Source organism: Salvelinus namaycush, chromosome 12 (assembly GCF_016432855.1).
Source record: "Salvelinus namaycush isolate Seneca chromosome 12, SaNama_1.0, whole genome shotgun sequence".
Classification (NCBI taxonomy): domain Eukaryota; kingdom Metazoa; phylum Chordata; class Actinopteri; order Salmoniformes; family Salmonidae; genus Salvelinus; species Salvelinus namaycush.
Genome location: NC_052318.1, coordinates 51,602,848 through 51,624,590, shown reverse-complemented (window position 1 = coordinate 51,624,590; position 21,743 = coordinate 51,602,848). Strand labels below are relative to the sequence as shown.

At 42.9% G+C, this 21,743-nt stretch overlaps 1 protein-coding gene across 3 annotated transcripts in view; it reads right to left on the bottom strand.

Moving 5' to 3' along the window:
• LOC120057408 (Krueppel-like factor 8) overlaps positions 1–21,743 on the bottom strand; it is a 105,563-nt gene that overhangs the window by 32,665 nt on the left and 51,155 nt on the right. For 2 of the 3 annotated variants that reach the window (XM_039006027.1, XM_039006028.1), the window contains exon 2: positions 16,205–16,405. In XM_039006027.1, coding sequence (XP_038861955.1) covers positions 16,205–16,405 — 201 coding nt within the window. Of the gene's footprint in view, positions 1–16,204; positions 16,406–16,822; positions 16,972–21,743 lie in introns of those variants that run through there. The other variant, XM_039006029.1, reaches the window with a different exon arrangement.

The following is a 21,743-nucleotide window of genomic DNA, read 5'->3' as shown; positions in this document are numbered from 1 at the left end:
ACCATTTATAAAAGCAGTGAAACTTGCTCCGAGGGCCAGAGTTGAGTTTTCAGGCCCTATATAGTGCACAGGGCTCTGGTGTAAAGTAGTGCAGCATATAGGAAATAGGGTGCCATTTTGGACAAACCCAGTGAATGTATGAGCAGTGGAGAGCTCACAAACACTGAGAGATAAAGTTGGCCACCTCACACACAGACAGTGGCGTCAGTAGTTAGGCAACGATAGGTTATAACATCTAATTCAAGCAAACCGCTGGGATCACACTGGTTGAATCAACGTTGCTTCCACGTTATTTCATTGAAACGACGTTGAACAGACGTCGAATTGACGTCTGTGCCAGAGCGAAGGCTTGGTCTCAAAGAGAAGACGACGCCATTGAGATCCTGAGGCTGTAGCGTATTAGCAAAAGGCCTAGCGAATGGGAGAAGTACTGTGTCAGCGTGGCAGAGATGAGAGGTCTCCTGTAAGAACAAAGACATGGAGGGCAGCATTGAAGTGTTCTCTGCGTCTACTTTTACTACTACACCACTGAACACTCAGAGATCCTGAGTATCTCTCTGTACTCTATACTGAGTGACTTTCTATCAGTCTCTAACCCTGTATTCTCTAGGCAATGACTAACAGCTTGACCCCCCCATCATCAGCCTCTGCCTCTATATCCTTGTACTTTGAGCTAAGCATCTATCCTTTCCCTGCAGCCTCCATCTCTCTCCCTGCACGGTCTCGGAGTGATCCGCCTCCCTCTCTATCCTTGTAGGCTACCCTCCCAGCGCTGCTTTATATATAGACCTCGATCTATCTCGTTGCACGTCTATAAAAGCTAAGCCTCCAGACCTGCACCGCAGCCACCCACTATCACCACAGAGAGAGAAAGGGAGGAGAGAAAGAGATTGAGAGAGATGGAGAGGAGACTTACGGGATGAAGAGAGAGAGAGAGAGAATGTATGGGCCCATTAACAAAGTGATTGGGTAAAGGCGACGGCGACACGTTAAATGAAGGAAGTAACCGAGAGAACAATACTGGTGGCAGAACTGTGTCAGACACCCTGGAAGGTTGGCAAGAGACGAGAGGGGTGTTTACTCTCACTTTTAATTCAACAACTCTGCCATATAAATGGGTCACCAGATGCAGAGTAGTTGATGCCATTTAAACGTGAATGGCTTGCTATGCACGGGTGTATGTCTTGTGATGTGTTATGTATGCCAGGAATAGCCTGTATTGTTGCCAGACACATTTCCCTATGGTACAATAAAGTATTCATTCATGCTACTGCACTGCAATGCTGGTGTTGATATTGCATTGTTGGTTATGGCAATGGAGAGCTGAGAGGGAACCTATAGCTCTGGCAGTCAACTCAATTGAACTCCAATAGGCTCTGACTAAGTCACTAAGTTATTCTAAAGGAGGAAATCAATAGGTCACGAGGTGAGAGAAACAATGCTTTGTCTCTGTGTGTGTGTGTGTGTGTGTGTGTGTGTGTGTGTGTGTGTGTGTGTGTGTGTGTGTGAGAGCGTAGAGAGAGAGTAGAGAAAAGGAGGCAGGAGAAAGAGAGAGAGAGAGAAGAGAAGACAGAAGGAGAAAGAGAGAGCGTAGAGAGAGAGAGTAGAGAAAAGGAAGCATGAGGAAAGAGAGAAAGTAGAGAAAAGGAGGCAGGAGGAGAGAGAGAGAGAGAGTAGAGAAAAGGAGGCAGGAGGAGAGAGAGAGAGAAAGTAGAGAAAAGGAGGCAGGGGGAGAGAGAGAAAGTAGAGAAAAGGAGGCAGGAGGAGAGAGAGAGAGAGAGAGAGTAGATAAAAGGAGGCAGGAGAGAGAGAGAAGACAGAAGGACAAAAGAGAGAGCGTAGAGAGAGAGTAGAGAAAAGGAAGCATGCGGAAAGAGAGAAAGTAGAGAAAAGGAGGCAGGAGGAGAGAGAGTAGAGAAAAGGAGGCAGGAGGAGAGAGAGAGTAGAGAAAAGGAGGCAGGGGGAGAGAGAGAAAGTAGAGAAAATGAGGCAGGAGGAGAGAGAGAGAGTAGAGAAAAGGAGGCAGGGGGAGAGTGTGAGTGCAAGTGCAAACGGTACCTCTCCCAATTTCTGTGACCCTCTCTTTCTCTCTCTCTCTCCCTTCCTACCCCTCACTCTCTCCAGGCTTATCTGTCTCCAGTCAATAGCTCTCTGCCATGGCCCTGAAGGTCATGCCTAAAGCCTGAGGTGAATCTTAATAGAGCCAAGAGTTCAAAGGGTTAATGGATTTCTACTCACAGCCAGATAGAGAGAAGAGAGGAGAGAGAGAAATAGATACTAGAGTACGGTCATACGCCCTGGTTAAGGTCCATATGATGATGGAGTCAACAATGTTGTGTTCCAGCTATAGTACTACCTAGACAACTAGATAGCAGTGGTGTGAGAGAGAGAGTAAAACTACTTTGAAATACTACTTAAGTCGTTTTTGGAGAATCTGTACTTCACTTTACTATTTTGGACAACTTTTACTCTACTACATTCCTAAAGAAAATATGTACTTTTTACTTTTTCTCTGAAACCCAAAATTAGTTACATTTGGAAATCTCAGGCAGGACAGCAATATGAGCCAATTCACGCACCTATCAATATAATGCGTTATCAGCTTTACTGTCTCTGATCTGGCGTACTCACTAAACACAAATACTGTGTTTGTAAAATTGTCTGAGTGTTGGAGAATGGCCTTGTCTGTCCGTAAATTAAAAGTACAAGAAATCTGAGCCAGACGGTTTGCTTAATATAAGGAATTGGATGTATAGCATTTGATTTTTACTTATGTAAGAAAATGTTTAACTTTTTCCAACACTGTAATTAAGTACATTTTAAACCAGATAATTTTAGACATTCACTAAAGTAGTTTCTAACTGGGTGAATTTACTTGAGGTATTTTCTATTAAGGCATCTTTACTTTTACTCAAGTATGACAGCTTTGCACACTCTTGGCATTCTCTCAACCAGCTTCACCTGGAATGCTTTTCCAACAGTCTTGAAGGAGTTCCCACATATGCTAAGCACTTGTTGGCTGTTTTTTCTTCACTCTGCGGTCCAACTCATCCCAAACCATCTCAATTGGGTTGAGGTCGGGTGATTATGGAAGCCAGGTCATCTGATGCAGCACTCCATCACTCTCCTTCTTGGTCAAATAGCCCTTACACAGCCTGGAGGTGTGTTGGGTCATTGTCCTGTTGAAAATGGGATGGGATGGCGTATCGCTGCAGAATGCTGTGGTAGCCATGCTGGTTAAGTGTGCCGTGAATTCTAAATAAATCACAGACAGTGTCACCAGCAAAGCACCACCACAACATCACACCACCTCCTCCATGCTTCGCGGTGGGAACCACACATGCGGAGATCATCCAGTCACCTACTCTGCGTCTTACAAAGACACGGCAGTTGGAACCAAAAATCTCAAATTTGGACTCATCAGACCAAGACCGATTTCCACTGGTCTAATGTCCATTGCTCGTGTTTCTTGGCCCAAGCAAGTCTCCTCTTATTATTGGTGTCCTTTAGTAGCGGTTTCTTTGCAGCAATTCGGCCATGAAGGCCTGATTCACGCAGTCTCCTCTGAACAGTTGATGTTGAGATGTGTCTATTACCTGAACTCTGAAACATTTATTTGGGCTTCAATTTCTGAGGCTGGTAACTCTAATGAAAGTATCCTCTGCAGCAGAGGTAATTCTGGGTCTTCCTTTCCTGTGGCGGTCCTCATGAGAGCCAATTTCATCATAGCGCTTGATGGTTTTTGCGACTGTACTTGAAGAAACTTTCAAATACTCCTTCCGGATTGGCTGACCTTCATGTCTTAAAGTAATGATGGACTGTCGTTTCTCTTTGCTTATTTGAGCTGTTCTTGCCATATTATGGACTTGGTTTTTTACCAAACAGGGCTATCTTCTGTATAACACCCCTACCTTGTCACAACACAACTGATTGGCTCAAATGCATAAAGGAAAGAAATTCCACAAATTAACTTTTAGCAAGGCTCACCTGTTAATTGAAATGCATTCCAGGTGACTACCTCATGAAGCTGGATGACAGACTGCCAAGAGTGTGCAAAGCTGTCATCAAGGCAAAGGGTGGCTACCTTGAAGAATCTCAAATATAAAATATATTTTGATATGTTTAATACTTTTTTGGTTACTACATGAGTCCATATGTGCTATTTCATAGTTTTGATATCTTCACTATTATTCTACAATGTAGAAAATAAAGAAAAACCCTGGAATGAGTAGGTGTGTCCAAACTTTTAACTGGTACTGTATGATAGGGCTGACCACATTAAGTCAACTGGTCAATTGTTTGGTCGATAGGCTGTTGGTCGACTGATCATTTTTTAGTCGAGCAGTTGCAAAAAACGAAATGGTTATGGCACATTTTGATTGATGCATTTCTCAGTGGACTAATCGATTGCGGACACACACCAGTATCACCAGTATTACATTCACCGTTAATTCACAGAATTTCTAACCTTCATTGTTTTGTATTGTTACCGTAATTTCTGTTAATGCATTCAATATATTATTATTATGACAGTATTTTACAGTTCTCATTGTCAGAGTGGACAACTCTGACAAGGACGAGCACCTGACTATGCATAGAAGTATACACAGTCGAAGTCGGAAGTTTACATACACACGGATGGAGTCATTAAAACTAGTTTTTCAACCACTCCACAAATTTCTTATTAACAAACTATAGTTTTGGCAAGTCGGTTAGGACATCTACTTTGTGCATGACACAAGTAATTTTTCCAACAATTGTTTACAGACAGATTATTTCACTTATACTTCACTGTATCACAATTCCAGTGGGTCAGAAGTTTACATACACTAAGTTGACTGTGCCTTTAAACAGCTTGGAAAATTCCAGAAAATGATGTCATGGCTTTAGAAGCTTCTGAAAGGCTAATTGACATAATTTGAGTCAATTGGAGGTGTACCTGTGGATGTATTTCAAGGCCTACCTTCAAACTCAGTGCCTCCTTGCTTGACACCATTGGAAAAATCAGCCAAGACCTCCACAAAAATTGTAGACCTTCAAGTCTGGTTCATCCTTGGGAGCAATTTCCAAATGCCTGAAGGTACCACGTTCATCTCTACAAACAATAGTACGGAAGTATAAACACGGGGAACACACAGCCGTCATACCGCTTAGGAAGGAGACACGTTCTGTCTCCTAGAGATGAACATACTTTGGTGCGAAATGAGCAAATCAATCCCAGAACAGCAAAGGACCCTGTGAAGATGCTGGAGGAAACAGGTACAAAAGTATCTTTATCCACAGTAAAACGAGTCCTATATCGACATAACCTGAAAGGCCGCTCAGCAAGGAAGAAGCCACTGCTCCAAAACCGCCATAAAAAAAGGCAGAATACGGTTTGCAACTGCACATGGGGACAAAGATCGTACTCTTTGGAGAAATGTCCTCTGGTCTGATGAAACAAAAATAGATCTGTTTGGCCATCGTTATGTTTGGAGGGAAAAGGGGGAGGATTGCAAGCCGAAGAACACCATCCCAAACGTGAAGCACGGGGGTGGCAGCATCATGTTGTGGGGGTGCTTTGCTGCAAGAGGGACTGGTGCACTTCACAAAATAGATGGCATCATGAGGGAGGAAAATGATGTGGATATATTGAAGCAACATCTCAAGACATCAGTCAGGAAGTTAAAGCTTGGTTACAAATGGATCTTCCAAATGGACAATGACCCCAAGCATACTTCCAAAGTTGTGGCAAAATGGCTTAAGGACAACAAAGTAAAGGTATTGGAGTGACCATCACAAAGGCCTGACCTCAATCCTATAGAAAGTGTGTGGGCAGAACTGAAAAAGCGTGTGCGAGCAAGGAGGCCTACAAACCTGACTCAGTTACATGGGCCAAAATTCACCCAACTTATTGTGGAAAGCTTGTGGAAGGCTACCCGAAACATTTGACCCAAGTTAAACAATTTAAAGGCAATGCTACCAAATACTAATTGAGTGTATGTAAACTTCTGACCCACTGGGAATGTGATGAATGAAATAAAAGCTGAAATAAATTACTCTCTCTACTTTTATTCTGACATTTCACATTCTTAAAATAAAGTGGTGATCCTAACTGACCTAAGACAGGGAATTTTTACTAGGATTAAATGTCAGGAATTGTGAAAAACTGAGTTTTAATGTATTTGGCTAAGGTGTATGTAAACTTCCGACTTCAACTGTAGGCCTATGGGCTACCTAGCCTGCGTGCAAATGTAAGCATATAAATGTGCCCATTTGGGAATCTGATAGTACTTCTGAATGTCACCACCACAAATGTCGAGCTTCTCAAAGAAATGTTTTCTTCACCTCAAAATGCAAGTAAACAAAGTCTGTTTTTACATACATTGAGAATGACAATCGTTCCTCAATGTAGCCTATTTGAAAAATATGACCAGCTCTCTTCCTTTCCATAACCACACTGCGAGAAAGGGGAAAATGGTCATGCTCTGATCTGGCGGAAAATAGGACTACCTGATTACTTATTTTCCCTTGTGCAAATAGCCTACAGCTGTCTGTCCGGAGTTCACTGGCGCAGGAAACTCTGAGGGTCCAAAATATTTGATACAAAGTTTGTTAGCACCAACTTCAGGCTGGACCAAGCTGATAGTTGGCAGACAGATAGCAGACAGTCCATGCATAGCAAATGTGATTTATTTTGATCAGGATATTTTCTACCTGCAGGCTGCAATGTTTTTATTTGTTGCCTTTATGTAGGCTATTTTTACATAGTTGGCTATGACAATAGATATTTGTATCATTTTCATTTAGATATACTTTTTATTAATCACGACAACGATTTTGAGATGCAAAGACTATTATAAAAGAAATGAAACTGCTCCACGAAAATGTGCATATGAAAAGCATAACTGGCACGCAGATCTGTAGAAATGGTAAGATAAATTGGCACTCCAAATGGAAAAGATTGCCGACCCCTGGTGTAGCCATTACTGCCAAAATCGGGAGCGTAATGACAGAATTTATGAAGGCCAGCAGCCTTGGTTCGGCAACAGGTTTTTTTCTTCTCGTTAGGCTCCTTCGAGTAATTTGTGTATCTTATTTTTTATTTTATTTTCAATTTTACCCCCTTTTTCTCCCCAATTTCGTGGTATCCAATTGTTAGTAATTACTATCTTGTCTCATCGCTACAACTCCCGTACGGGCTCGGGAGAGACGAAGGTCGAAAGCCATGCGTCCTCCAAAACACAACCCAACCAAGCCGCACTGCTTCTTAACACAGCGCGCATCCAACCCGGAAGCCAGCCGCACCAATGTGTCGGAGGAAACACAGTGCACCTGGCAACCTTGGTTAGCGCGCACTGCGCCCAGCCAGCCACAGGTGTCGCTGGTGCGCAATGGGACAAGGATATCCCTACCGGCCAAACCCTCCCTAACCCAGACGACGCTAGGCCAATTGTGCGTCGCCCCACAGACCTCCCGGTCGCGGCCGTCTGCGACAGAGCCTGGGCGCGAACCCAGAATGAATTAATAATTTTATCAGTGTGCTTAAAGCGTCAAACAAGCTCAGTAGCCTACATATATAGTTGATTTTACTCAAGCACATGGTGTGCAATGATATGCATGACTGGGAACACAAATATGCATCTGTTGGTCACAGATACTTTACCTTAAAAAAAAGGTAGAGGTGTGGATCAGAAAACCAGTCGGTATCTGGTGTGACCACCATTTGCCTCAAGCAGCACAACATCTCCTTCGCATAGAGTTGATCAGGCTGTTGATTGTGGAATGTTGTCCCACTCCTCGTCAATGGCTGGACATTTTCAGCTTTGGGAATTGTGTACAGATCCTTGCGACAAAGGGGCCGTGCATTATCATGCTGAAACATGAGGTGATGGCGGTGGTTGAATGGCACTACAATGGGCCTCAGGATCTCGTTACAGTATCTCTGTGCATTCAAATTGCCATTGATAAAATGCAATTGTATTCACTGTCCGTAGTTTATGCCTGCCCATACCATAACCGCACCACCGCCATGGGGCACTCTGTTCACAATGTTGACATCAGCAAATCGCTCGCCCACACGACACCATACACATGGTCTGCGGTTGTGTGGACGTACTGCTAAATTGTCTAAAACGATGTTGGAGGCAGCTTATGGAAGGGAAATTAACATTCAAATCTCTGGCAACAGCTCTGGTGGATATTCCTGCAGTCAGCATGCCAATTGCAAGCTCCCTCAAAACTTGAGACATCTGTGACAAAACTGCACATTTTATAGTGGCCTTTAATTGTTCTCAGCACAAGGTACACCTGTGTAATGATCATGCTGTTTAATCATTTTATTGATATGCCACACCTGTCAGGTGGATGGATTATCTTGGCAAATAACAAATTCACACTAACAGAGATGCAAACAAGTTTGTGCAAAACATTTTTAGAGAAATACGTTTTTTCTGGGATCTTTTATGTCAGCTCATGAAACATGGGACCAACACTTCACATGTTGCATTTATATTTTTGATCAGTATTGAACACCTGTTAGGCAACTGTATAAAACACATGGTCAACCCTCAGTCTGGAGAAATACTGGGTGTGCAGGCTTTTCAAGGTCCACTTGAGCAGCTCATTTCTAAAATGTATTTTTTTAGAGGGGGACTGGAATAAAGGCCTCCACGCTTGATGTAAAACATTGCGACATCACAACCAAATACGTTTTATGCCTTTTGAAATAATTAGCTCATTCAATATCTCAAAGATCAAATGGCTATGGTAGGCTACAAGTCATTTTATTCAGCTGAAGCAAGCCCACACATTTTCAGGAAATTTACCTTTTCTAGTTTAGTCATGTTTATCTTAGCTACCTTAGATGTATTGACTTTGCAGGCTGACTAGTATGTATTGAGTTGCAATGTCTTATACATTGAATGGCCAAATCAACTGGAAGTACTATCTACAAAACACGTTTTGAAGCCACACTATCCAAAAGGAAGGCTACATCTAAAATGAATGTTTATGATTTACAAATTATTATTTTGATTCACCGCGATTGAACCGAATCCCAACTAATACAATGGAGAAGTGAATCTTTTGTTTTGTCAAAAATAATAGTTTAAATTAGTCATATGAATCGTTGAAAAAAGTAATTTGCGAGTGTCGGTGGAAGATATTTCGGGACATGACGAAAACATTAATACAAGCTAATAATAGCTTAACAGTTAACTAGAGGGTACAAGATATGTTTTTAATTGGCTACCTAGTTAATTTGTTCTCTATCATATTTTATAGGCTATGCCTACCTGCTGCTGTAATGTCCAACTGTCCAAGTGTCATTACATCCTGGCTGATATGTTGATTTTTGTTAAATTTATCAAATATTTTTAAATTGTGCCTAAATAAATTACATTAACATAAATAATTTATTTAATTTCCATTACTTTTCTAAAACTTTTTGGATTTGATAATTTTCCAAAACGCTTAAATATCCATGACTTTTCCACAATTTTCATGACTGTACATACCCTGTATAAATGAGTACTATTTTCACAATAATGTTAAATAATAAAACATTGGATGTCAAGCCAGTTATATTATATGACTAGCCTACGAATAGTTGATGATAATGACGTTTGTGTTGCTATAGTATCTTCTACCTAGCTTTTAGTTAGCTAGCTAGGCTAACTTTGGCTGCTATGTGTAAGCTAGCTAACGTTGGCTGCTATGTGTAAGCTAGCTAACGTTGGCTGCTATGTGTAAGCTAGCTAACGTTGGCTGCTATGAGTAAGCTAGCTAACGTTGGCTGCTATGTGTAAGCTAGCTAACGTTGGCTGCTATGAGTAAGCTAGCTAACGTTGGCTGCTATGAGTAAGCTAGCTAACGTTGGCTGCTATGTGTAAGCTAGCTAACGTTGGCTGCTATGTGTAAGCTAGCTAACGTTGGCTGCTATGTGTAAGCTAGCTAACGTTGGCTGCTATGTGTAAGCTAGCTAACGTTGGCTGCTATGTGTAAGCTAGCTAACCTTGGCTGCTATGTGTAAGCTAGCTAACGTTGGCTGCTATGTGAAAGCTAGCTTGACTTGCTAGGAAAGAGGAAAGTAACTAAACAAAATATGTTTTTTTTAATCACCTGAAACAATATGTTTCTCCTGTCTTGAATAAAAAGGTAATATTTTGCAATCTCCTAAAATGAATGCAATCTCTGACAAGAGACAGTCTCTCCTCCATCTTGCGTTACAAACACTACACTTGTGCAACCAGTTCACACACACAAGCTCTGCTACCTGGCCCGAGCCCAAACGGCCTAGGCCTATTTTTTCATCAATAACTAGGGTATGGGTAGGACTCGGCTATCACTAAATTGATCATTAACATTTTGAAGCAAAGACATTTGCTTGTGATCTGCTGCGTAGTATATATCATGGTATCAGAAGTGCTTCAACCTCGTCAAAAACATGACCAGAATATTATCAGAGTCCACAGCAGAGATTCTTTTCCACAAAATAATAATGTTCCTTGAGTTTTGTCAGACTTTAGAGTGAAGAAAGCAGAGGCGTTGCTATGGATATTCACACAAGCAGAGCCATGCACAGAGCGCATGCAGCGCAGGGAGCGAAAGCCAGACAAGCAGCTAATGGATACTACAGTAGGAAGTTATTTCAGATTTTGGGTTTGCCTTAAATTTGGCAGAAGCAAATCGGGTAGGGCCTGAACGTCTCGGACATGGGTAGGGCTTAAAATTAATTCCCGTGCAGGGCTTTAACACACACACACACACACACACACACACACACACACACACACACACACACACACACACACACACACACACACACACACACACACACACACACACACACACACACACACACTAACCTGTGCTTTAAAGCAGGGTGGAGCCCACAGTTGATTGTGGTTACAACAGTTGAAAACACAGAATCTAAGTGCATGACACGAACACACACAATAAAGAGCCGTCAGTCAAACCCAAACATCAAACACATCAATATAAAGTCTTGATGACGACTGGTTATTACAAACAATAACACAACACAACTTGACACAAGCACACACACCCCAAAGTGGAGTTACTGTTGTCTCTGAGTCAGGAGAACTAACTCGCCCTGGACAACAACACCATGACTGACTGTGGGTGAACAGGGACAGAAAATAGAGCTAGCTGCATCCTAGCGATACTACAGTAATCTGTGTGTGTGTTAGACAAACGTTTAAACAAAATTAAATCCTTAATGTTAAAACTAAAGGAAAATCACAATGCAGTTATCACAAAACTACCACTAAGTCCCGATCATCATCATAAAGGGATTATAATTTTCATAAAAGGAAATTGGTGGGCAGGCTTTTGTTAATAATGAAACAAAGTAGGCACCGAGATTAATTCATACGAATACACAATTTGCCTTCATAAAAACGATGTCTTTGTTGCATATTTCAGTCTGGAACCTACCTAGGTTTATGGGGGTTTTAACCTATTCTTAACCTATTCTAAATGCCACTCCCAAGTGGCGCAGCGGTCTAAGGCACTGCATCTCCGTGCTAGAGGGGGCACTACAGACCCTGGTTGGATTCCAGGCTGTATCACAACAGGCCGTGATTGGGAGCACAATTGGCCCAGCATCGTCCGGGTTAGGGTTTGGCTGGAGTAGGCCGTCATTGTAAATAAGAATTTGTTCTTAACTGACTTGCTTATAAAAGTTAAATAAAAAAATATTTAAAAAATTGCAGTTAGCAAAAAACCCTAAAAGAGACGAGACACATTTATTATTCCAAAACTACAACTCGTGGTTGAAACACATACTTCCCTACTTTAATCGACCTGTCCATTTTGAATTTGTGATAAAGTCGGCGTGATTTGGCAGAGGAATGTAGCTTGTCAACAGTTTTTTGTGTGTATCCCATCAGTTAGATTTTCAGTCATTTCCGTAGGCCTAATGGGAGCTTGGGTGAACAGCATGCCTGTGTATAGAGGGAGCGCTTGGAGCGAAACCGAGAGAATGTCGGGAGAAGAACTGAAATCACTTGGCTAGGTATCTTTTTTGTTGTGAGTTAACGGTAGTCTTCGGTACAACATTTCACCTGCCCGAAGCGGATTCCAGATGCTGTCACCTATTGTATGACTGTGGTAGAACTTCATTGCACCCTAACGGTCATACCATGCAATAGGATTTGACATGGAATTTTATGTTAAATGTTCTTATTATTTTAACGGAAAACCGTGTGTGTGTGTGTGTGTGTGTGTGTGTGTGTGTGTGTGTGTGTGTGTGTGTGAGAGAGAGAGAGAGCCAGAGATTGCGAGAGAGAGAGAGAGAGAGTATCCAAATGTATTGCTAGCAGGTATTTATTTTTGTGTGTGTGTCAGTTTAACTGTGTGTATTTGTGTTTGCGTGCGCCTTTGGCAGTAGTGGTGTGTTGTGCGGAGGGTTGCAAGGGAGGGGGTGGGGTAGCAGTGAAGAGGTGTAGGAGGGGGTAGGGAGGGGTGTGGGCAAGCAGACTACATCACACAGTCTTTCCAACTCCCGCCAGAGCCCCGTTGCCATGGCTACCAGAGAACGGAAGCCTCCCTCGATATTAGGGGCCTAGGCGAGAGAGAGAGAGAGATGCAGCTTGAGCCCCACCCTCTTCAACATATACACTGACTGTACAAAACATTAAGGACACCTGCTCTTTCCATGACACTAACCACATTTTCATCCACACTTTTTCTGCGAGTAAAGTCAAACCGTACAAAAAAAACGACAGCTGTGACGGAAACAGGAAGTTACGTTACAATTTTATAAATACCGACAGATAATTCGTTCGTTCGACATGGTGGGATTTTTTGTGCCGGTAAAATGTATTATGTGCAAAATGGCGGTGGAAATGCCTTTATGCACAGATCTTGATATAATAACCATCATATTGAAGTCAACATGGATTCGGCGAAGATATGGTGTGTGGCGACTCGGGAAAGCACGCAGTTTATGAGGCTACAGATGAAATAAACTATGATGGACTTCACAGGGTGGTGAAAGTGCACGGTGATGAGCTGGATGCTCCTTTCAATAAACATCAAGGGTCTTATTCTGCTGACATGATGATCGCTACCTTTTGACCAATACACATATTTTCAGCCTTATCCATACTAATCCCATCGTGTAGAAAAGGCTACCCACACAGCGCCACCTGCACTGCATGGAGGGCCTACAGCAGAACCTAGATCTTCTGCACAGATCTGTCAGACCTGGGCCCTGGCAGTGAATCTCAGTAATACAAAAAAATAATGGTTCCAAAAAAGGTCCAGTTGCCAGAAACACAAATTCCATCTAGACACCATAGCCCTAGAGCACACAACAAATTATACCTACCTCAGCCTAAACAGAACCACAGGCAACTTCCACAAAGCTGTGAATGATCTGAGAGACAAAGCAAGAAGGGCCTTCGATGCTACAAAAGGGAACATTCCGTAAAATTCAACAACTTGCCCTTCATGGTTGTGAGGTCTGGGGTCCGCTCACCAACAAAGAATTCACAAAATAGGACAAACATCAAATTGAGACTATGCATGCAGAATTCTGCAAAAACAGCTGCCGTGTATCAGCGTAAAACACCAAATAATGCATGCAGAGCAGAATAAGGACCATACCCGCTAATGATCAAAATCCAGGAAAGAGCCGTTAAATTCTACAACCACCTAAAAGGAAATGATTCCCAAACTTCCCATATCAAAGCCATCACCTACGGAGAGATTAACCTAGAGAAGAGTCCCCTCTGCAAGCTGGTCCTGGGGCTCTGTTAACAAACACAAAGAGACCCCGTTGAGCCCCAGGACAGCAACACAATTAGACACACCCAAATCATCAAATTACTTGACGCATTGAAAATAATTAACCAAACAGAACAAACTGGAATGCTATTTGTCCCTAAATAGAGAGTACACAGTGGCAGAATACCTGACCACCGCGACTGACCCAACATTGAGCGAGTGAGTGTGTGTGAGATGAAAGAGCGAGACAAATCAGAGACTTACACCAGGCTCCCTTGAGAGTGAATCTAATGCTGGGGGGGGACACAAATCCTCTAGTTCTCTCTCTCCCTCTCACTCTGTCCATCCCTTACTTCCTTTCCCCCTCTCTCTCCTCTTAGTCTCTATCCATCTCCCACTTACTTACTTGTTCAGTCTAGTATTACCTCTGGCTCTGGCTGTTACTAGTGAGACAGTCTGGCAGGGTCCAGGGTTGTGTTCAGTAGGCACGAAATGGGAAAAAAAACATTTTGAATTGAATCAGAACGTGTCTAACAAAAATCATCCAAAAATGTCCTTTGACAAATGAATTTTAAATGAAAAGCTGAAATGTTGTGAGTCAACAAGTATTCTACCCCTTTGTCATGACAAGCCCAAGTCATATAATAAGTTGCATGGACTCACTCTGTATGCAATAATAGTGTTTGACATGATTTTTGAATGACTACCTCATCTCTGTACCCCCACACATACAATTATCTGTAAGGTCCCTCAGTCAGGCAGTGAATTTCAAACACAGATTCAACCACAAAGACCAGGGAGGTTTTCCAATGGCTATTGGTAAATGGGTAAAAAAAACAAAAAAAACACATTGAATATCCCTTTGAGCATGGTGAAGTTATTAATTACACTTGGATGGTGTATCAATACACCCAGTCACTACTTTCTAACTCAGTTGCCGGAGAGGAAGGAAACCTGTACAGAAAAGGAGTGAAAAGAAGGAAGCTTGTACAGAATAAAAATATTCCAAAACATGCATCCTGTTTGCAACAAGGCAATAAAGTAATACTGCAAAAACTGTGGCAAAGCAATTAACTTTCTGTCCTGAATACAAAGTGTCATGTTTGGGGCAAAACCAATACAACACAAAACATAAAAAACTTTGCTATCGCCCCCTTGTGAATGGGAGTGGGACCGGCGAGGGTATCATGTTACCAAAAAGTGTCCGCTGCTCCAGAAATGCCCCTCCACCCACCCATAGATCAACGACGTGAAGCTTGTAGTAATCTTTACTGGGCGGCTCACGATTGGTGGTCAACACACACACACAGACGTGCACACACTCACAGGCACGGGCAAACATGTATGCGTGGGCAAACACAAACAAGGGTGCGGGCACAAACACACGACAACCCAACCACACCCCTCTCTAAAGAGCACTTATGTAATGGTGGCCCACCCAGCCCCCGCCCCATCAGCCCATCCACCCATCCCCCTCCCTCCCTTTACCCCCTCTAACTCTCCCTGCCTTTCTCCATTCCCAACGTACCACGTAGAAATGTAACACAGGCCTATAGAGCCAACATGATTACCTATTTCACACGAGAGAGAATCTATTCTACGCAACACATTTCTCTCGAGATGCTCTGTAACTTTGTATTGCTTACCCAACTCCCCCTCTCTCTCTTCATTCACGGCATTGCACATAGAAACGTAACTTAGGCCTCTAAAGTACACTGTTGCTACTCTCTGTTTACCATATATGCATAGTCACTTTAACTATACATTCATGTACATACCACCTCAAATCAGCCCGACTAACCAGTGTCTGTATGTAGCCTCGCTACTGTTACTTTTCACTGTCTTTTTACTGTTGTTTTTATTTCTTTACCTACCTATTGTTCACCTAATACCTATTTTTTACTTTAAAATTGAACTGTTGGTTAGGGCCTATAAGTAAGCATTTCAATGTAAGGTCTACACCTGTTGTATTCAGTGCACGCGACAAATAAACTTTGATTTGATTTGATTTAAAGCTGCCACGATTCCCTATTCCAAATAATCTGTCCTACACCAAACATTTTATTCCCGAATTTTCTGTAACTTAGTTTGCACAGTCCTAACCCAACGAACCCCACCCACTCTGCAGGTCCCCTCCTCCATCTCGCTCCCTCACTTCACCAACCTCCCCCGCCCTCACTCTTCTTATCTAACGGTCCACACCCTCTCCACCCTTCTCTCTCTCTCTCTCACTCTTTCCTCTCCAGCCAGTCATCACCACCCCACCTTTTCCTCCACCCTCTCTAACAGTCCAGAGACAGACCCGGTCTCCATTTTTTTTCAGCCTCTCTCTACACCTACCCACCTACAACCATTCATCCATTCAGACCTGTTTCTCTGTGTCTCTCTAGTCTCCACCACCCAGCCCCTCTAATCCCCTCTCACTGTCCCTCCACCCAAACTCATTCACCCATTCCTATCCTTCTCTCACCGTGCACTCCACCTCTTCTGGTTCTGGTTTGATGTGTACCGAGGGCATGTCTTCTTCTTCTTCCACCTGGGTCTGGGGCTCTGTCTTGGGTTCCTTCTTGGGAACCTTGGGTTGGGGCTCCTTCTTGGTTCGGGGCTCCTTGGGATGTGGTTGGGACTGGGAGCTGGCACCACTGCTGGCCTTCTTAGGACTCGACTGGCACTGCAGAGGAGAGGGAGAGAGAGGAGTGTTAGCCAGCAGCAGCACATACGGAGAAGAGAAACAGTTACACTGGAAGAGATAACATGTTAGACATATATAGAGAACGGCGAGAGAGAGAGAGAGAGGGGCACAGTAATCTGTACAGGGGGACGGGTAAGACTGCAGCTACACAGGGAGAAAGGACACGCTAGCCAACTGTTACATACCCTGACATATAACGCAGAGAGATGAGAGGAGGAGGAGGAGTTGGGTGAGAGAGAGGGAGAAGTGGAGTGGAGAGGTGAGATAGAGGTCGAGAGAGGCAAAGAGAAAGATAACAGAGCCATAAGAGAGGAGAGGTGAGAACGGGGGGAGGGGTAGGAGGAGTAGAGACAGGTAAGAAAATAGGAAATGACACAGAAATGCAACCAGCATTACCCTCTTCTCAAACGGTAGGCCCACTACTCTGAAACTGTGCTACGCAGAAAGACAAAATCATAGAGATACAATAAAGGGTAGGCCTATGCGAGAGGAAAAGAGAAGAGACATAGACGTAGAGAGAGCGAGAGAGAGAGAGAATGCCTAATCCTAGCCCTGCCAGTGAGGGAATGAGAGCGAAAGAGAAACAGAGAAGCTGCTCAACTGAAGTATTGTGTCCCCTCCTCTCTCGCTGGTAGGCAGTCACACCCTTCTCTGGAAGCAGAGGGGAGTGGAGAGAGAGAGAAAGACACGCACACAATCTAGACGCACACACTCTTTCAATTCAATTCAAAGGGGCTTTACTGGCACGGGAAACGTTGGATTACACTGCCAAAGCAAGTGAAATAAACAATAAAGAAAAGTGAGGAGAAACCAGAAAACTATTATCAACTGTGCAGTGTTTTTAACAATGTGCAAATAGTTGTAATAGGAAATAGTAGAGGAAGATCAGTAAACAGATAAATATGGGTTGTATTTACAATGTTCGTGCTCCACCGGTTGCCCTGTTTCCATAGCAGCGGGTCACAAATCCTGCTGCTGTGACGGCACATTGCTGTATTTCGCCTGACAGATATGGGAGTTTATCAATGTCTGATTTGTTTTCTAATTCTTTGTGGGTATGATCTGTGGGAAATATGTCTCTCTAATATGGTCATACATTTGGCAGGAGGTCGGGAATTGCAGCTCAGATTCCACCTCATTTTGCGGGCAGAGGGCACATAGCCCGTCTTCTCTCTCTGGCGATCTCTCTCAAACAGCAAGACCATGGTCACGGAATCTGTACATAGTCAAGGATTTCCTTCATTTCGGGTCCGTCACAGTGGTCAGCTATTCTGAAACTGTGTACTCTCTGTTTAGGGACAGATAACATTCCAATTCGCTCCGTTTTTTTGGTTGATTCTTTCCAGTGTGTCAAATAGTTCTCTCTTTGCTTTCTCGTGATTTGGTTGTGTTGCTGTCCCGGGGCTCTGCGGGGTCTGTTTGTGAACAGAGCACCAGAAACAGCTTGCTGAGGGGACTCTTCTCTAGGTTCATCTCTCTGTAGGTGAGGGCTTTGTGGTGAAATGTGTGGGCATCGCTTCCTTTCAGGTGGTTGTAGCACTTAAAAACAGCTCTTTTCTGGATTTTGATCATTAGCGGGCATAGTCCTAATTCTGTTCCGCATGTACTGCTTGGGGTTATGCTTTGTACATGAAGGTTGTTTTTGAAGAATTCTGCATGCGATGTCATTTAGAAAATAGCCTCCAACACTCTACTCAGAAAATTGGATGCAGTCGATCACAGTGCCATCCGTTTTGTCACCAAAGCCTCATATACCACCCACCACTGAGACCTGTATGCTCTCGTCGGCTGGCCCTCGCTTCATACTCGTCGCCAAACCCACTGGCTCCAGGTCATCTGTAAGTCTTTGCTAGGTAAAGCTCCGCCTTATCTCAGCTCACTGGTCACCATAGCAACACCCAACCGTAGCACGCGCTCCAGCAGGTATATTTCACTGGTCGTCCCCAAAGCCAACACCTGCTTTGGCCGCCTTTCCTTCCAGTTCTCTGCTGCCAATGACTGGAACGAACTGCAAAAATCACTGAAGCTGGAGACTTTTATCTCCTTCACTAACTTTAAGCATCACTTGTCAGAGCAGCTTACCGATCACTGTACCTGTATACAGCCAATCTGTAAATAGCCCACCCAACTACCTCATCCCCATATTGTTATTTATCTTCTTGCTCGTTTGCACCCCAGTATCTCTACTTGCACATCATCATCTGCACATCTATCACTCCAGTGTTAATGCTAAATTGTAATTACTTCGCCACTACGGCCTATTTATTGCCTTGCCTCCCGAATCTTACTACATTTGCACACACTGTACACAGATTTTTCTATTGTGTTATTGACTGTACGTTTGTTTATGTGTAACTCTGTGTTGCTGTTTTTGTCGCACTGCTTTGCTTTATCTTGGCCAGGTCGCAGTTGTAAATGAGAACTTGTTCTCAACTGGCCTACCTGGTTAAATAAAGGTGAAATATATATTTTTTTAAATGCATAGTCTCATTTGGGTGTTTGTCCCATTTAGTGAATTCTTGGTTGGTGAGTGGACCCGAGACCTGACATCTAGAGCAGTGGGTTCTATAACTGATTTAAGTATTGGGCACAAACACCGAATTGAGACTCTGCATGCAGAACTCTGCAAAAGCATTGTCTGTGTACAACGTAAAACACCAAATAATGCATGCAGAGCAGAATTAAGGACCATACCCGCTAATGATCAAAATCCAGGAAAGAGACATTAAATTCTACAACCACCTAAAAGCAAGCGATTCCCAAACCTTCCATAACAAAGCCATCACCTACAGAGAGATGAACCTAGAGAAGAGTCCCCTCAGCCAGCTGGTCCTGGGGCTCTGTTAACAAACACACCCCACAGAGCCCCAGGACAGTAACACAATTACACCTAACCAAATCATGAGAAAACAAAAAGATAATTACTTGACCCATTTGAAAAAACTAACCAAAAAAACTAAGCAAACTGGAATGCTATTTGTCCCTTAACACAAGAACTGCTGGGCCACAAGGAACCCCCCTTCAATCTAACAAGCAGTCATTTAGACAGCAACATTTTAACAGTGTTATTAATATATATATATATATATATCATATATGCTATCGCAAAAAAATTATAATTTGGTTGTTTATGAAGGTTAGAATACGATTAACATTAGAATACGATTTTAATTTGATTTCAAATATACAATATATACAATTGATTTCAAATATACAAAATATACAATAGCATGTTCATTAGTTTATGTTACTGTCGGATATATGTCAAACACAAAAAACACCAAAATTCAAGTGTTCAATACATTCTTTTTGTGGGATGCCTTTGTTACAACTATGAAACAGAAAGCATGTGTGTTAAAACACGGAAAAAGCTTCTATTTATAACTACTAAATAAAATACCCCATTCCACAGACGCACGGTGAGCAATTAGAAAACGTCAGTAGTGTGCTCGAGAAATAGTGAAAATCTGCACAAAACCAATAATGGCATTGTAATGAATATAAAAGTGTCGATATATGACAGCAGTCAAATATTGTCTGCACTTGTTCCAAACGTCGGATTCCATGGCAAATGTGTATGTTTCCAGGCGTCACGTTCTCGTTTCTCTGTCATCAAAATGGAGGTAACGCATGATCTCTCTGGAACGATTCCGTGACATGGTTTTTCCAAAGAATGGTATCCCACACACGTCTGAGCAGAAGCTCTCCGTACACACGCGCGTTCCGCCGAATGCTCCACGCACATACAGGAATGAAATGAACGCTTCCAGGTCATCAACAGGCAGCTTCCAGGTCATCAACAGGCAGTGTCTCCTTGCTCCCTCTGCACCTCAGCCACAGTAAAGTGGGCTGTGCGTCCATGCCACGTAAACAACGAGTGTGTTGCCGATATTGATTTTAGCCGGAGATGTATAGTGCCTGCTTGCTCAGTGATGACATTTAGTGCTGATAAATCGGCCCGTAGCATTGTCACCGGCTTATTCTATCCAAACGGTGCCATCCCTTTCTAATGCTCAACATTTCCTTTGGTGGTGGCGCGGGCAACTGCTCAGCGAGCACCGCTCTGGCTGTTTAACGCTTAGACCTCGCATGTATAGGCTCAGACGGAGGCCCAGAATCAGAAGGATAATCATCAGAGATGTCATGATTCATTTCTTCCCCACCACCTGAGTTGTTTTCAGTCAGATGTTGTAGCATCCGTTCGTCTCGGCCTTTTTGCCGTTGTAAATTTTTTGACACTCTCACTGCGTAGGAGTCGACTGAGTCTACAGTGGCGCGTGGATTGATATAGGGTACATACCGTTTTGAGATTACAATTAGAACATACAGTATCAATAAAATTTTATGGGCAGCCCTGTTCTTCATTCACAACTGGTGATTACATAATTATGCATCGTTCGCTTCCCCTCGCTCATCAACTCACCCATTCTCCCCAATCATACTCGACTCCATTTATTTCATCTGTTATGTGTGTGAAATTAGTTTGGGTATAGTTTATGTTCAGTTGAGGCAATTATCAGGGTGATTATCAACTGGGCTCGGGCACCTTCCACTGTCGGGAGGAGGAGGGGCAATGGGGGAAAACCTTTTTAAAAAATGACATGCCCTCTTAAAACTGGTTGTAACTCCAGTTCTGTTTATGATATTACAATTCTAACAGCAGTATGTAATATAGACTTATTTAGCAAATGGTCAGTCACAGTGGTATTCTGCCACTGTGTACTCTCTGTTAACACTAGATTCACTAAAGCATTCATTTGACTGCTCATGATTTTCTATTTTTGTTATTACGCTGCCATTTTTTAAGTCACGCCCCCCTCTGTCCTTCACCAAAATGAAGGAACGCTTTGACTATGTACAGACTCAGTGAGCATAGCCTTGCTATTGAGAGAGGCTGCCGTAGGCAGACCTGGTTCTCGATAGAAGACTGAGGTGCACTTCCTAACCTCCTGCCAAATGTATGACCATATTAGAGACACATACAGGGCCTTCAGAAAGTATTCACACCCCTTGACATTTTCCACATTTTGTTGAGTTACAACCTAAAATGGATTAAATTGAGATTTTTGTCACTGGCCTACACACAATACCCCATAATGTCAAAGTGGAATTATGTTTTTAGAAATGTGTACAAATGAAGCAAAAATGAAAGGCTGAAACGTCAACACCTTTTATGGCAAGCCTAAATAAGTTCAAGAGTAAAAAAAAAAAAAAAAGGTCACAAAATAATTACCTGGACTCACTCTATGCTTGGTATGTCAACAGCACCGCCCTCGATCGCATGGCGCTACAGAGGGTGGTGCGGACACCCCAATAC